Below are 15471 nucleotides of genomic sequence, written 5' to 3'. Positions count from 1 at the left end.
ACTAGGTGGCTCAGTGGTGGAGTCCTTGCCTGGGACAGTGAGATCCTGGTTTTATTCCACCAGCTGTCAGAACAAACCAATGAAAAGCTTGCATACAACTTGGGGTAGTTGTACTTACTTTAAAGGGAAAGCTGAGTAATTTTAATGGTCATAAAGAAATATATTTGTTAGTGTCTGGAGAGATGGCCCAGGGGTTAAGAGAGTACAGAGGGCACCTGAGTTCCCAGCACCCATACTGGGCGGCTCATGAGGGTCTGACGCCTCTGGTCTCCTTGGACACCTGCACTTAAGTATATTCAGCCACACACATGCACATAATTTAATTAAAAGTAATGTTTATAATCTGTAAATAGAAGTTAATATTGATTAGAGAAGGCTTATAATTATAATACGAGGTAGAGTAGGCAACATGAGGGTAAAAAACCTTATTTAAAGATTTTTAAAATGTAAATTGTCTTTATAAATGAACTCTTCAAAGACTATGAATTTTATTTTTGACAGAAATTTTTCCTAAAATATTTTCTGTAATTTTTGAGTACATTAGATATCTAGTAATCTTTTTTGAATTATCCTGCGTTCTCATTTTACTTCACTGTTATAATTTTTGTAGTATTTTATAATTCAGCAATGATTGGGCAACTTCAAAGTAGCTGGCTCTATGCTGACATGCTAATTTAGTTCTGAATAATTGTTAAGATAGTTTTAATTTTTTCTTTCCTTTCTGTTAGCTTTCAGTTCTTGTTGTTACTCTGTTGTCAGTGACTACTTCTTTTTTCTACTGTGCTTTTTTTTTTAGTGTACTAAAGGCGTCACTGACAACCTTGTTAGAGTGAGCAATGTAGAAATGGAGGGTGACTGGGCGCCCAGAGAGTCTTATTTTCAGAATAGCATACACGTAACAAGTGTGGCTTCTCAGAATCTTTCTCCTTTAATGTCAGATGGTTGAAGTTTCTCACTTATTAAAATAGAGGGTTAGAATTTTTTTCCAGACATGGTTTCTCTGTGTAGTTTTGGAGCCTGTCCTGGAACTCACTCTGTAGATCAGGCTGGCCTCAAACTCACAAAGTTCTGCCTGCTTCTGGCTCTCAAGAGCTGGGATTAAAGGTATGCGCTATCACTGCCCAACAAGGGTTAGAATTCTTGTGTGTTTGTTTGTTTTTGAGACAGTTTTCTTTTCTTTGTAACAGCCCTGGCTGTGCTGGAACGTTATACATACAACAGGCTCGTCTTGAACTCACAGGGATCCGCCTGCCTCTGCCTCCCAAGTGCTGGGATTAAAGTCGTGCGCTACCAACACCTGGGTTAGAATTCTTATAGAGAAATAAGTTTAAGTGACAAGATTTGCTACTGTGCCTCTCAGTAGCAAGAAGATGCAGGCACAGGAAAGGTGTCAGGAAGCCACATCTTACATCACCTTTTTTATTCCAGGGCTGTTGATGTCTGGGCCATTGGCTGTCTGGTCATTGAAATGCTCATGGGGCAACCCCTATTTCCGGGAGAATCTGATATTGATCAGCTGCATCATATTATGACATGTTTAGGTAAGATATACATCTGTGATTCATATTTTACAGTTTTTTCCTGTATGTGTTTTTATTGCTACTTAACATTGTTTGTGTATTAAAGGTGATACTTATTTTAGGTGAAGGTAGGGAGTAAATAGAAAACACACATACATATGTACACACATATATACACACACAGCACACATGTACACACATATATGCATGCACATATGCACACAGGAAAACACACACAAGTGTATGTATGCACATGCATGTGCATATGCATACCCTCTAAGTCTCTAGCCAGGCTGATCAGTGTAAGAGAAAAGGAGGTGGTTGCTGAAGATAAATAGTCATAAATCTAATAGACAGGAAAATTTAAAAATCATCTTAACAAAGAATATATTAGCATGCAATCAAACTACCTTAAAGTTGCTCAAAGTCACTGCTGATTTTAAAGGGCTGCAAGAATTATAACAAAGTAGTGTAGTGAGAATTCATAATTATTCAGCAAGCATTACAATCCCTGAGCCTTGTTCTGAATCATACTCACCTCCAGCCCACCCCGGACAGAGATGATGTAATCATCACTTTTTACCTATTGAGTCGGTGAGCATGTGGTGAAATCCAGCTATTTCCTTCATCTTCATTTCTAGGATAAAATGAGAGACACAGAAACTTATGGGATATTGTAATGTCATGCATTTGAATTTTATTTTTGTCTTCCGTTTTCTGAGACCAGGGTCTCACTATATAGCCCAGGATAGCTCCAAACTCTCCATCCTTCTGCCTAAGCCTCTCAGTCTTTACTACCTCAGCTTCCCAAGGCTATGACTGCAGATGTGCATCACTGTGCCCGTGTCTGTGACTGCAGATGTGCATCACTGTACCCATGCCTGTGACTGCAGATGTGCATCACTGTACCCATGCCTGTGACTGCAGATGTGCATCACTGTGCCCATGCCTGTGACTGCAGATGTGCATCACTGTACCCATGCCTGTGACTGCAGATGTGCATCACTGTACCCATGCCTGTGACTGCAGATGTGCATCACTGTACCCATGCCTGTGACTGCAGATGTGCATCACTGTGCCCAGGCCTGTGACTGCAGATGTGCATCACCATGTCCATGCCCGTGCCTGCAGATGTGCATCACCATGCCCGTGACTGCAGATGTGCATCACCGTGCCCATGCCTGTGACTGCAGATGTGCATTACTCTGCCCATGCCTGTGACTGCAGATGTGCATCACCATGCCTGTGCCTGCAGATGTGCATCACCATGCCCGTGACTGCAGATGTGCATCACCATGCCCGTGACTGCAGATGTGCATCACCATGCCCGTGACTGCAGATGTGCATCACCGTGCCCATGCCTGTGACTGTAGATGTGCATTACTCTGCCCATGCCTGTGACTGCAGATGTGCATCACCATGCCCGTGACTGTAGATGTGCATCACCGTGCCCATGCCTGTGACTGTAGATGTGCATTACTCTGCCCATGCCTGTGACTGCAGATGTGCATCACCATGCCTGTGCCTGCAGATGTGCATCACCATGCCCGTGACTGCAGATATGCATCACCATGCCCGTGACTGCAGATGTGCATCACCGTGCCCATGCCTGTGACTGTAGATGTGCATTACTCTGCCCATGCCTGTGACTGCAGATGTGCATCACCATGCCCGTGACTGCAGATGTGCATCACCGTGCCCATGCCTGTGACTGTAGATGTGCATTACTCTGCCCATGCCTGTGACTGCAGATGTGCATCACCATGCCCGTGACTGTAGATGTGCATCACCGTGCCCATGCCTGTGACTGCAGATGTGCATTACTCTGCCCATGCCTGTGACTGCAGATGTGCATCACCATGCCTGTGCCTGCAGATGTGCATCACCATGCCCGTGACTGCAGATGTGCATCACCATGCCTGTGACTGCAGATGTGCATCACCGTGCTCATGCCTGTGACTGTAGATGTGCATTACTCTGCCCATGCCTGTGACTGCAGATGTGCATCACCATGCCCGTGACTGCAGATGTGCATCACCATGCCCATGCCTGTGACTGCAGATGTGCATCACCATGCCCATGCCTGCAGATGTGCATCACCGTGCCCATGTCTGTGACTGCAGATGTGCATCACCATGCCTGTGACTGCAGCTGTGCATCACCATGCCCATGACTGCAGATGTGCATCACTGTGCCCGTGCCTGTGACTGCAGATGCGCATCACTGTGCTCGTGCCTGTGACTGCAGCTGTGCATCACCATGCCCATGACTGCAGATGTGCATCACCATGCCCGTGACTGCAGATGTGCATCACCGTGCCCATGCCCATGACTGCAGATGTGCATCACTGTGCCCATGCCCGTGACTGCAGATGCGCATCACCATGCATAGCTTCCCTAGATTTTGTCTGTCATTCTTGGTGCTGTGTATGAAATTCCAGGGCTAGACTTGACTCTGAGCCTCACATTTGTTGGAATATAAAATTTATATTTTAAGATAGCTTTTAAAATAGAAATGATAGGAAGACACTTGGGGTAATTTAATTATTTGGTTTTAAGTTCTGAGATTAAGAATTTAAGTATTATATGATTTCTTACAGTAGAATTTTCGTATTACTGCTGTGTCACAGGGAGGAGGGAGGAAGAATAGAGAGGTTGCATTCTTTTCGCTGTTTCCTCAATATTGTACTTATATAGTATTTACAGTGTACTAGTATAATAAAACTTTTATAAGATTTAACTTTTTCAATTATATAGCTCATGATCTAATAGGTATTAAAGTTGAGAAAAAGGTTAAAATTCTCAAATTTGAATTTTGATACAGGGACACAATCTGTTGAATAAATATTCAATTCTCTTAGGGAAGAACTGGTTTATATAGTTAGATTCTGCCTGTGTGACTCTGTCGTCATTGTTTTGGGCATGTGATACCTTTTTACTGTTAGCAGTGTTTCATCTAGAGTGGCATAAACTGTCCTCCACCTGTCCGTCCTGTGTCTTCACAAGTATTCCGCTTGGACATGTATTTAATTTTCTAGATAGATATGTTACAAAAGCAGTGTTCATTTTCTTGAGCTGACTTGTGTCAAGCCCACTATGAAGACTTCCCAGTGCCTTTACAGTAACGGTCTGTCTAGGTTGATCTTGCATGCTGAGAGAGTCCCACTGTCCACTAGCTGTCTTCACTGTTTCCCTATGCCGTCTGTCTCTTCACCGTTTCTGTCGTCCGTACTGACGAAGGCGGGTGCTGGTTTTCTCCCCAGGTAATTTAATTCCAAGACACCAGGAGCTGTTTTATAAAAACCCTGTGTTTGCCGGAGTAAGATTGCCTGAGATTAAAGACACAGAAACAGAACCCCTCGAGAACCGTTATCCCAAGCTCCCTGAAGTTGTGATAAATTTAGCAAAGGTAATTCTTTGTTATAGGAAACTTGTATAGTCTGGAGACTTGGTTCATGTATGTGCCCCCCTCTCTCTCCCTCCCTCCCTCCCTCCTTGATCTTTTAGGTCAACAGCTTCCTCAGATAATTTTAAATTTATTTCTTGGAAAGACTGCTTCTTAGGAATTTATGCATTAATTTACACCCACAGACACTGGATGCTGGGTCTCTTTTTGTGACATAAAACCACTGATGGTCACTATTGTGATTTGTGCTTTATTCTGTTCATTGGCTAGAAAGAAGAAATCTAAATGTAGAAAGCTGCTCTTGAAGAAGACTCATATGTGTTCTTGATTTTTCAGAAATGCTTGCATATCGACCCGGACAAAAGGCCCTTCTGTGCTGACCTTCTACACCATGATTTCTTCCAAATGGATGGCTTTGCTGAGAGGTATGGTACCGTAGTGCCAGCCTGTGCTCTGCAGGCTGGAGTAACCAGGGTCACAGGAAAGTTTCCACCGTGGTCACCTTTGTGGGATGTCAACAACCTGTAACCTACTTCATTTACCTTTAGCAGTAACGTAATTTCTAGGGTTGGTTTCATGTATTTATGAGACTGGAGCTACTGGTTTTCTTTTTTAAGTAAGGGCAGTATATATTCTTTAGATATCTGCAGTAAGAAGACACTCCTACTTTAATAATTGTTCATTGGAATATAAAAAGAAGGCAAGAGCAGAACAACATGCTTTACTGGCGACTCTGTCAACTGCATTAAAAAGTCAAGTAGATTGAGCTTATACAGCCAATAATTCAGTCAATATCTTAATGCTGCTGGTTTTCTTGAAACAGTCTCTTTTGGCATTTCTCTTTGTATCTTCTGTGATGACATCTACCACTCAGGTCACTAATTCCTGTGTTGCTGCAACTGTGCAGTTGCCATCTGCTGTTGCTGCTGGTCTCATGCCACACCAGGTCCAGTGGTTCTGCCCATCTTGTCGGTGTGCTGCTGTGCCGAGTCCTTAAGGTGCCAGGTTTGTAGGTGCCAGTGCTGCTGGCATGGTTCCCAGTGCTGTCCAGATGTTAGCATCAGCTCTGCTGACCAGACAAGAAACAGGAGATGAGTGGCAGTGCAAATACATATAGTATTACGTATATGCATATACATATGTATATACATATTTATATAGTTTCTTTGGAGACTGTCCTGGAACTAGGTCTTGCAGACCAGACTGGTCTTGAACTCAGAGATCTGCCTGCCTCTGCCTCCTAAGTGCTGGGTTTAAAGACGTATGCTACCACCACCCGGCAAGTAGAAAATATATTTTGAATTATGCATTTGCATGTGCATCTGAATTTGTGTATGTGTGCATGAATGAAGGTACTCTTGGGGGCCAGAAGAGGGTAGCAGATCCCTGGAGCTGGAGTTACAGGCGTGGCTCCTGAAGTGGGTTCTGGAAACTAAACTCAGGTCCTCTGTAAGGGCAGTGTGCATTTTTAACTGCTGAGTTGTCTCTCTAGTTCTAAGGCTTTGCAAAATTTAACTTAATATATTTGAATTCTCACGTTTGCTTCTGTATTTGTTTGTGAACACAGTGGTATGTTATTTTAGTTGGAAGGAACAAATGGATATCTAGAAAAGTGGAAGAGTATTTTAATAGTCTTTTGAGGTAATTTAGTATTCTTTGATTTTATGTCAAACTTTAATATTATACCAAGACCTGGCATTGGTAGTTTTTTCTTTTGTTCTTTCTCCCCCCATTCCTCCTTCCCTCTTTTGTTTCCTTTCTTTTTCTCTTCTTCTTTTAAAAAATGATTACAGGCAAGATCTTGCACTGTACTTCTGGCTCATCTGAAACCAGGCTAGACCCAAAGTCAGAATTCTCCTCTCTTGGCCTTCTGAATGCTGAAATTTACAGGTGTATGACACCATGCCAAGCTCAGCTATAGCAGTTCATTTATTTAAAATTTACTTTATGTTTATTTGTATGTATGTATGTATGTATGTATGTATGTATGTATGTGTGTGTCTTTGTCTGTTACATGTCTGTGCCCATAGATGCTGGAAGACTGTGTTGGATGCTGTGGACCTGAAGTTATAGGCAGTTGCTTGCTACCAGATGTGGCCTGGACATTGAGTGTGGGTTTCCAGAAAAGCAGCAAGCAGTCTTAGCTGCTGATCCATCTCTCCAGTCCTCTAAAAGACAGGATGCATTGTGAAATGTAAACCATGTCATTGAACTTTTCTTTCTCTGTTGCATTAAAATCCATTTTGTCTGATCTTCAAAATTGATGTTTTATTGGTGTATGCTTTATGATATACTTTTATCATTTGAAGCACATTGGTAATGTTGAATTATGTGAACCTTAAAATGTTGCTGTATCATGAGATAATATCAAAAATTATACTCCATTTTATCAGAAGGTCTGTGAACTATGGGAACACCTCTAAGATCCCAGGTTAATAGAATTGTCATTTTTGCATAAAAGTTTAATTGTTTACAGAAACGTTATCTGTTGCTTTCCTTGCAATGACTGGCTCACCTTGTTCATTTTCAAAGCAGAGTGTTTGCTACACAGCCATGTGAGTAAGTGAGGCTTTGCAGTTAGCCTTTCAGCGCAAATGTCTGTGAGGAGCTTGTGTGGCTTGCCTTGCACTAGAACAGCCATTGAGTGCTTCTCTTAAGTCAGCCCGTGGAACTACAGACCGTGGGAGCTCCTCCCATCACACAGAATCTGAAGAGGGGTGTTCAAGGGTTCCATTAGCGTTAATGAAATTAACCCCTTTCACTGCCTTATTGTGAGCATCCCTAGGTGCCCCCCACCCCACCACTCTCACACACATTCCGACTTTGTAGTCCCAAGGAGCAATGGCTACTAGCCTGCTTTAGTGCAGGTGTTTCAGCTCTTGATAGGATGCCACCAGTCTTTTCACCATTGTTTTATGCCATCAGGACCAGTGTTTTTAGGGTGGCACAGACATTCTCATGCGAAGACTCCTGAGAGATTCTCCCACACCCCGAAAGCTTTTAGGAACTCTTCATATGGAATATAATTTTCCTCGTTTTAAATAAAATGGATCAGTTTAACACTGAGTCTTAAGTGATTATCTTGATTTTTTTCCCTATGTTTATCTTTCCCATATAATTTTATTTTAATTGAGACATGTACTTTTATATAGGTTTTCTCAAGAATTGCAGTTAAAAATAGAGAAAGATGCCAGGAATAACTCTTTACCCAAAAAATCTCAAAACAGAAAGAAAGAAAAAGATGATGCCTTAGGTGAAGAAAGAAAGACGCTTGTGGTACAGGTAAATGTTCATGCTTTAAGGCTTAAATTTGTGGAGGAAAATGTGAATATTTAAGTTTTAAAAAATTAGATTTATTCATTTTATTTTATGTGTATTTAGCCTATGTGTATGTGAACCACATACAGGCTTGGTGCCTGTGAAGGTCAGTAGAGGGCACTAGATTCTCTAGGATGGGACTTTCAGATGGTTTGTGAGCCACCATGAGGGAGCTGAGAAGCAAACCCTTGTCTTCTGCAAGAGCAACAAATGCTCTTAATCACCCAGCCTTCTCTCCAGTCCAATAATGAAGATTTTAAAGTTTTAAATACTGGGTAAATTGTTAGCTTTCAACCTGGTTGCAAAAAGCCAAACAAACAAAAATAATATCTTTCCTGTAAACACCACCTTATAAAACAACAAACACTTTAATATATTATATTTTAAATGCTCAACAGGTACTAGAAAGTGCAATAGTGTTGCTTAAAAACTCAGCTCACATAAAATAATGACTTGCAGGACATAAGGAAATGGCATATTGTGGACCAAGGATGAGTAACCAACCGTGACATGTTTTGCTGTGAGAACTTTAAAGTCACAGAACAAAGGTTACTAAACACACTAGTAGGTGTTAGGTAGGTAGGCTAGAGTGGAGCAGGAAGCCTTTCTGTGATTTCTAGATGTTATTTTATACCTTTAGCTTTTGGATTGGTGGAAGCTAGAGGTCCACTATGCTTAGCAATACAATCTAAGAGTCTACCTGATAGTCTTGAGGAATCTGGGTCAGATGGAGTTTAAGTGGCTATTAAGGGAACTAAGATAACCCAAGGTAACTTTGTCTTTAGACCTACATCTGGCTCTCCAAAGTTTCTCATTCAAAGTCAATCTGCAAAATCTTCAGAGAATTTCAGTTCCTCACACATGTCCCAGAACATTAGGTGTCTCTGTCCATGTACATCCAACACTGGGGAGCAAAGGCGTGCACTCCCAATGTAGTCTACTTTCCTTCCTTAACAACAGAAAATGAAAATATTACTTTCAGAATTTTCATAATGCCGTTAATCCCCAGCACCTGGGAGGCTGAGGCAGGCAGTCTCTGAGTTTGAGGCCAACCTGGTCTACAGAGTGAGTTCCAGGACAGCCAGGCTATACCTGAGAAACCCTGTCTCAGGAAACATAAAAAAAAAATTACTTTTCCTGCTAAATTATACTCAGGGTCTGTTCTTAATAACATTTCTACTATTAATCAAGTGAAACAGAAGAGTTTTCAAATTTGTGCTTGCTGACTCTGAATATGTAAAAACAAAAGCAGCAAATCTCTATTCCTCTTCCATGTTTTTCTCCCTACTGAAATGTATACCCATAGACACAGACCTGCCTGCCTCTCTCTCTCTTCTCTCTCTCTCTCTCTCTCTCTCTCTCTCTCTCTCTCTCTCTCTCTCTCTCTCTCTCTCTCTCTGTATGTGTGTGTGTATCTGTCTGTCTGTCTATCTATCTATCAAGTTGGTATGCATCACATACATTCTTCTTATATTTTCACAGTAACTATTTGAATAAGAATCTTGATTTAATTTTAATTCCATAGGTAGAATAAGACTGTGAAGTTTCTTGTCAGCTCATTAACGTTTTAACCCCTTTATTAATGGTCAGGATACCAATGCTGATCCCAAAATCAAGGATTCTAAAGTGCTTAAAATAAAAGGGTCAAAAATTGATGGCGAGAAATCTGAAAAAGGAAGTAGAGCTTCAAATGCCGGCTGTCTCCATGACAACGGGACAAGCCACATCAAAGGCTTGCCCTCCACAAGCCTCAGAGACTGCAGCAATGTCAACGTTGATCACCCAAGAAATCCAGGCATGGCGATTCCTCCACTCACACACAATCTTTCTGCAGTTGCTCCTGGCATCAATGCTGGAATGGGGACTATTCCTGGAGTACAGAGTTACAGGTATGAATGGGAAATGAGAAAAAAAAATGCTTGTTAATTTGTTCATATTGTTACTGCCAGAATTCTGGATGCAATTTCTACTTACAAAGTAGCTGTTTTAAATGTGATGATCTCATGATGAAAATTACTAGAGTTTGCTAAGTGCCCTAAGAAAGTAGGATTTTACTGTTGTTTATGATAAAGAGAATGTGTAGCTGTTTAATAACATGAGAGGCTGTCATTAATAAGAGGACTAATTAGTTCTGGGTGCCTGCTGCTGCATGGAATGGTGGTGAGTATAGGCTTCAGATGCTCCTTTGGGCATTTTCCCGAAAGGGGCAGCTGCGGGAATCCCAAGTATGTCATAGCATTAGGATGTTTCACCAGGTTTCTGTACATTGTATACATGAGAATAGGTCTTAAATTCTGATTAAATTGCTTATCTTTTAGTATGATGTCATTGATTTTGTGTTTGAGAAAGTAATCATTAATGATTCTAACTTAAAACATTTCTTACAGAGTGGATGAGAAAACTAAAAAATACTGTAACCCATTCGTTAAACAAAGTCAACCTTCTCCATCAGGGATTTATAATATGAACGCGGCCACATCTGTAAGTAGCTGTTCTCAGCAGCAAAAGTGCAAGCACTCATCACCTTTAGACCTGCATTGGTCTTAAACGTGAGAGTGAAGGATGAAGAGTTTTGTTTGGAGACATAGAGTAAAATCTGAGTTATACAATGCCATCCTGACTTGTCATAGCTGTAATTTGAAATTCTGAATATTTAAATAAATTTTCTAAGTCTGAATGAAAGATTCTCTTTAGATGCCATCTCATTTATTTTTAGCAACATAAATAACTTTTCTTAACCCAATGCCTGGCTATCGTACTAGATTTTTAGTGAAAGTACTTTGTATAATCACTTAAGAAACATTTGTGGCCGGGCGGTGGTGGCGCACGCCTTTAATCCCAGCACTCGGGAGGCAGAGGCAGGCAGATCTCTGTGAGTTCGAGGCCGGGCTGGACTGAAAGCCTCCAAAACAATACAGAGAAACCCTGTCTCGTAAAAAAACAAACAAAAAAAGAAAACAAAAAAAAAAGAAACATTTGTGATCATTCTGCTGTATATAAGACACTGGAACTGATTGTTTCAATTTTTTGTGGAGTTCATGGTCTAGTATATCAGCAAGGTAAAGACATGATGGCAGGCCAGGTGTTGGTGGGGCACACCTTTAATCCCAGCACTTTGGAGGCAGAGGCAGGCGGATCTTTGTGAGTTTGAGGCCACCCTGTTCTACAGAGTGAGTTCCAGGACAGCCAGGACTAAAGAACCTGTCTTGAAAAATCCAAACCAACCAACAGATCAACCAACCAAACATGATGGCAGATTTCAATATGAGAAGTACGCATGTGGTTCAGAGATAGCCTGGGAAGGAGGATCACTGCTCTCAGCAAAGCCTGCAGAATGCTGGTCTAAGACCACATCAAGTAGTCTACCTTATGTTCTGATTCAAACTCTCAGTTGGCTTCTGTTCTCTATGTCCAGACCAGAGTCCTTCTAGGTATAATAAGTTCTTTCATGAGTCAAGTCCCTAATCCTGTATTCCATCTCTGTCTGTTCTGTTCCTCGATCTGTTACAACTATAGGTTTCCTTTTTACTTTCATGCAATGACCAGATACACCTCTGCCTTTGGGCTTTTACACTTGCTATTTCTTCCTCTCGAGAACATTCTTCCCCTAGATAATCCAACAGATGCTTCTTGTCCTCTTTAGTCCATATGAAACCTTATTTTGAGTTCTTTGTAATTGAACTCATCTTAGTATGGCATCTAGTCCTGCATCACTGTTTAGACCCTCTCCTCACCTAGTTTTCTTCCACTGTATATACCTGATAGCCTCTGTGTGTTATATTAATATCTTGTATATCTCTTTGCAATGGAAAGTAAGCTTCCAGCTCAGTAATTTGTGCCATGGTTTTTCTCACTGATCCATTCCATCACTTACAGTAATGTTTAGTCTGTTAAAGCAGATCCAGAGGGTCTGGGGTATAGGTATCAAAAGCTGAGTAACAAGATTATACTGAGATAGTAAACTTGGGGGTTGGATAATGTATATGAAGACCAACTGGTCACAACTAAGGCAAATAATAGAACGTGTTTGCTGAAAAGCCCAGGTGGTGGTGTAAGGCTGACCCTGCTGGTTTAAAGAACCAGGATGCCATGTCTATCTTCTGCTGCCTCTTGCTTACTGGGACTTCACTGAAGACTGGCAAAGGGGAGAAAATAAACTAGAAAACCAAATTGTGTACTTGTTAGCAAGTTTGATAAATTAGATAGTGACACTCTTTTCTGTGGCAGTAATGTCCTTAAAGTTCTATTATTCCAGCCCTTGAAAGCACACCTTTGAATATATGAATATAGTAGTTAACAGCTTGGCTCACCTTAAAGCTAATTCATGTGTGTTAATCGTTCCGATAATTAGGTCTCTAGTGAAAAGTACCTCCTTCAGGCAAATAAGAAAAGGAAGGAATATTCCAAAGCAGATGTGCGATTGCCTGAACTAAACTATAATCATCTCCCTGAACTGAGAGCTCTAGAAGGAATAGGTATGTTCATGAGCATCTACTCTTTCCAGCCCTTTTGTTTATATTGCTAAATTGTAAGTTAAATAAACTAACAATGTTAAAAACGAATCGTAATTTGTATATTTAAATATGCTAATGTATTCACTCGTATATAGTTAAGCACTTATAAATGTGGAAAACCAGTAGTTCCTCATTTTTTTTTCACTATGTTTCTGACTCTTTTTTATCTAGCTCGAAATTCTAGGCTAATAAAGAAGGAGAACAAATCTCTTTCAGAATCTCGCATTCCCTCTCTGGCCGCTATTGACCTGCATGCATCCAGTATTGCGTTACACCAGGTACGGAAATGCGTGTCCTAGATGCAACTCAGGTCTCTTTCAGGCTTAATGTGCTTCTGGAGGTATTTGCTCTGAGGAATTGGGCAGTTTTCGTATGGGATCTGTTTTGTTTATAAGTTTATTACACATGGAACTTTTTTCCCCTCCTTTTTTTTTTTTTTTAGTTTAAGTTAGAAACAAGCTTGCTTCACATGTCAATCCCAACTCCCTCTCCCTCCCCTCCTCCCCCACACCTCCAATCCCCCACCCAGTCCCTACTCAGATCCCCAAGGAGGGTGAGGCCCTCCATGGAGGAATCTCCAGAGTCTGTCATTTCATCCAGGGCAGGGCCTAGGCCCTCCCCCAAGAGTCCAGGCTGAGAGAGCATCCCTCATTGTGCGATGGGCACTCAAAGTCTATTTGTATGCCAGGGATAAATATTACCCACGGCCCTATAGGTTACCTAGGTCTCCTCACTGACACCCACATTCAGGGGGTCTGGATCAGTCCCATGCTGTCCACCCAGTCATCATTCTGGGGTCCAAGAGCTCCCCCTTGTCAACTGTTTCTGTGGGTTAAACCTGCCCAGTCTACATGGAACTTTTTTCTCAATATATGCTTTTATTTAAATTAGAAATGTGAATGTTTCACATCTCAGTCCCAGCTCCCTCTCCCACCCCTCTTCCCTTGTCCCTCCATCAGCCCCCCAACCCCATACCCAATCCCCACATCATTCCCCAGGGAGGGTTAGACTCTCCTTGAGGGGGATATCTAAAGTCTCATTTCATCCTGGGCCAGACCTAGGCCCTTCCCCATGTGTCCAGGCTGAGAGAGCATCCCTCTATTTGGAATAGACTCCCAAAGCTCATTTATAAACCATGGTGAACACTGATCTACTACCCAAGGCCCCAGTGATTTCTGTGGCCTCCTCCCTGGCACTACATTCATGGACTGGATCAGTCCCCTGTTGGCCTTTCAGCCATCAGTCTGGGATTCAAGAGCTCCCCCTTATCTGGTCAGCTGTCTTTGTGGGTTTCATCATCATGGTCTTGACCCCTTTGCTCATCACTCCTCCATCTATGTCACTAGGTTCCAGGAGTGCAGTTCAGTGTTTAGCTGTGGGTATCTGTCTATGCTTCCATCAGACCCTGGATGAAGGTTCTAGGATGGCATATATGATAGTGATCAACCCTATCATCAAGGAGGGGTTATTAATGTAGTCTCTTCACTATTGCTTAGTATGCCAGTTGCTGCTATTCTTGTAGATCTCTGGAGATCTCACTAGAGTCAGCTCTCTCCTCAAGCCTATAATGACTCAATCTATTATGGTATCTCTCATCCTGCTCTCCTCTATTCTTACCTCTACTCAAACTTCCTGCTGCCCCCCATGTCTTCTTCTCCCCTCCTCTTATCCCCCTCTCTTTTTCTTGGTTCCCTCTCCCCTCCACCGATGTTCCCAATCTGCTCAGGAGATCTTGCCTCATTCCACTTCTCTGGGGTATCATGCATCTTTCTTGGGAACCTTACATGGAACTTTTTTTATGCAGCCATTTACTACAACACTTCTAAATTGAAATAATCCATTTTCAGTTTTTGAGATGGGGCCTTTATCTTTAATTTGTTAAAATAAACTTTATTATAAACAAGTTGCAAATAAATAAAAACATCACATACCAAAGTTAACCAGACTAAAAATCTGTACAACTCACTGAACTTCTGCTCAGTTAGAGAGAGCATTCACAATGGAAGCCGTGGCACTTCACATTAAATTTTACACTTAAATATTGAATATAGTTCATGTACTTATATACCACCCAACCCAAAAGTTCCGTGGAAGAATTAGAACTAGGAAAACCATTATCTGCTTATTCTCTTTCATAATTCATGTCTGTCACATGTATTCCTCATCCCATGGTACTCAGCTTTTCTTGTTCTCTCTTCTTCATGTTATGTTACACTCACAAGAATGTGTATATGTGTACACATGTGTTACTGGCTAGATTCTACATATGAGAGAGAGACTACATATGTGGTGGGGTTTTTTTCCTGAGATTTTGTGATTTTAATATTGTACATTTTAAGTCCATCCATTTTCTTGGAAATTTTACAATTTCATTTTTCTTTAGAGCTAGGTAATTTTTTGATATATATGTATATATATACATATAATCTTTTCATCTGTTGATGGCTAGCTGGACTGGTTACCGTTTTTCTGCTTTAGTAAATAAAGCAGAGTAAACATGGAGGGGCAAACATCTCCATGGTAGGATATAGGTATTCAGGAGTGAACTGCAGGGTCATCTGATAGTTCTACTTTTAATTTTTGGAGAAATCACCAAACTGTCTTCCACATGGCTGTGCTCCTGCACCCCCACCAACAGTGAGTAGGGACTCCTTTCTTTGCACATCTCTCCAGGTCTCAGATTCTGACTAGCAGGAGGTGGTGTCTCTGAGCAG

At 41.4% G+C, this 15471-nt stretch overlaps 1 protein-coding gene across 6 annotated transcripts in view; it reads left to right on the top strand.

Moving 5' to 3' along the window:
- Positions 1-15471, top strand: part of Cdkl2 (cyclin dependent kinase like 2) — a 49638-nt gene that overhangs the window by 14710 nt on the left and 19457 nt on the right. For all 6 annotated transcript variants that reach the window (XR_005877825.1, XM_005068150.4, XM_021226046.2 and 3 more), the window contains exons 5-12: positions 1429-1541; positions 4783-4928; positions 5262-5350; positions 8078-8207; positions 9834-10132; positions 10631-10724; positions 12595-12718; positions 12929-13035. Coding sequence is in view for 5 of the 6 variants with exons in the window: in XM_005068150.4 (XP_005068207.1) it covers positions 1429-1541; positions 4783-4928; positions 5262-5350; positions 8078-8207; positions 9834-10132; positions 10631-10724; positions 12595-12718; positions 12929-13035 (1102 nt within the window). In the remaining variant the exon portion in view is untranslated. The remainder of the gene's footprint in view (positions 1-1428; positions 1542-4782; positions 4929-5261; positions 5351-8077; positions 8208-9833; positions 10133-10630; positions 10725-12594; positions 12719-12928; positions 13036-15471) is intronic.

Source organism: Mesocricetus auratus, unplaced genomic scaffold (genome assembly GCF_017639785.1).
Source record: "Mesocricetus auratus isolate SY011 unplaced genomic scaffold, BCM_Maur_2.0 Super-Scaffold_100006, whole genome shotgun sequence".
Lineage (NCBI taxonomy): Eukaryota > Metazoa > Chordata > Mammalia > Rodentia > Cricetidae > Mesocricetus > Mesocricetus auratus.
The sequence above is the reverse complement of the archived record's forward strand: the minus strand, read 5'-3'. Positions and strand labels throughout refer to the sequence as shown.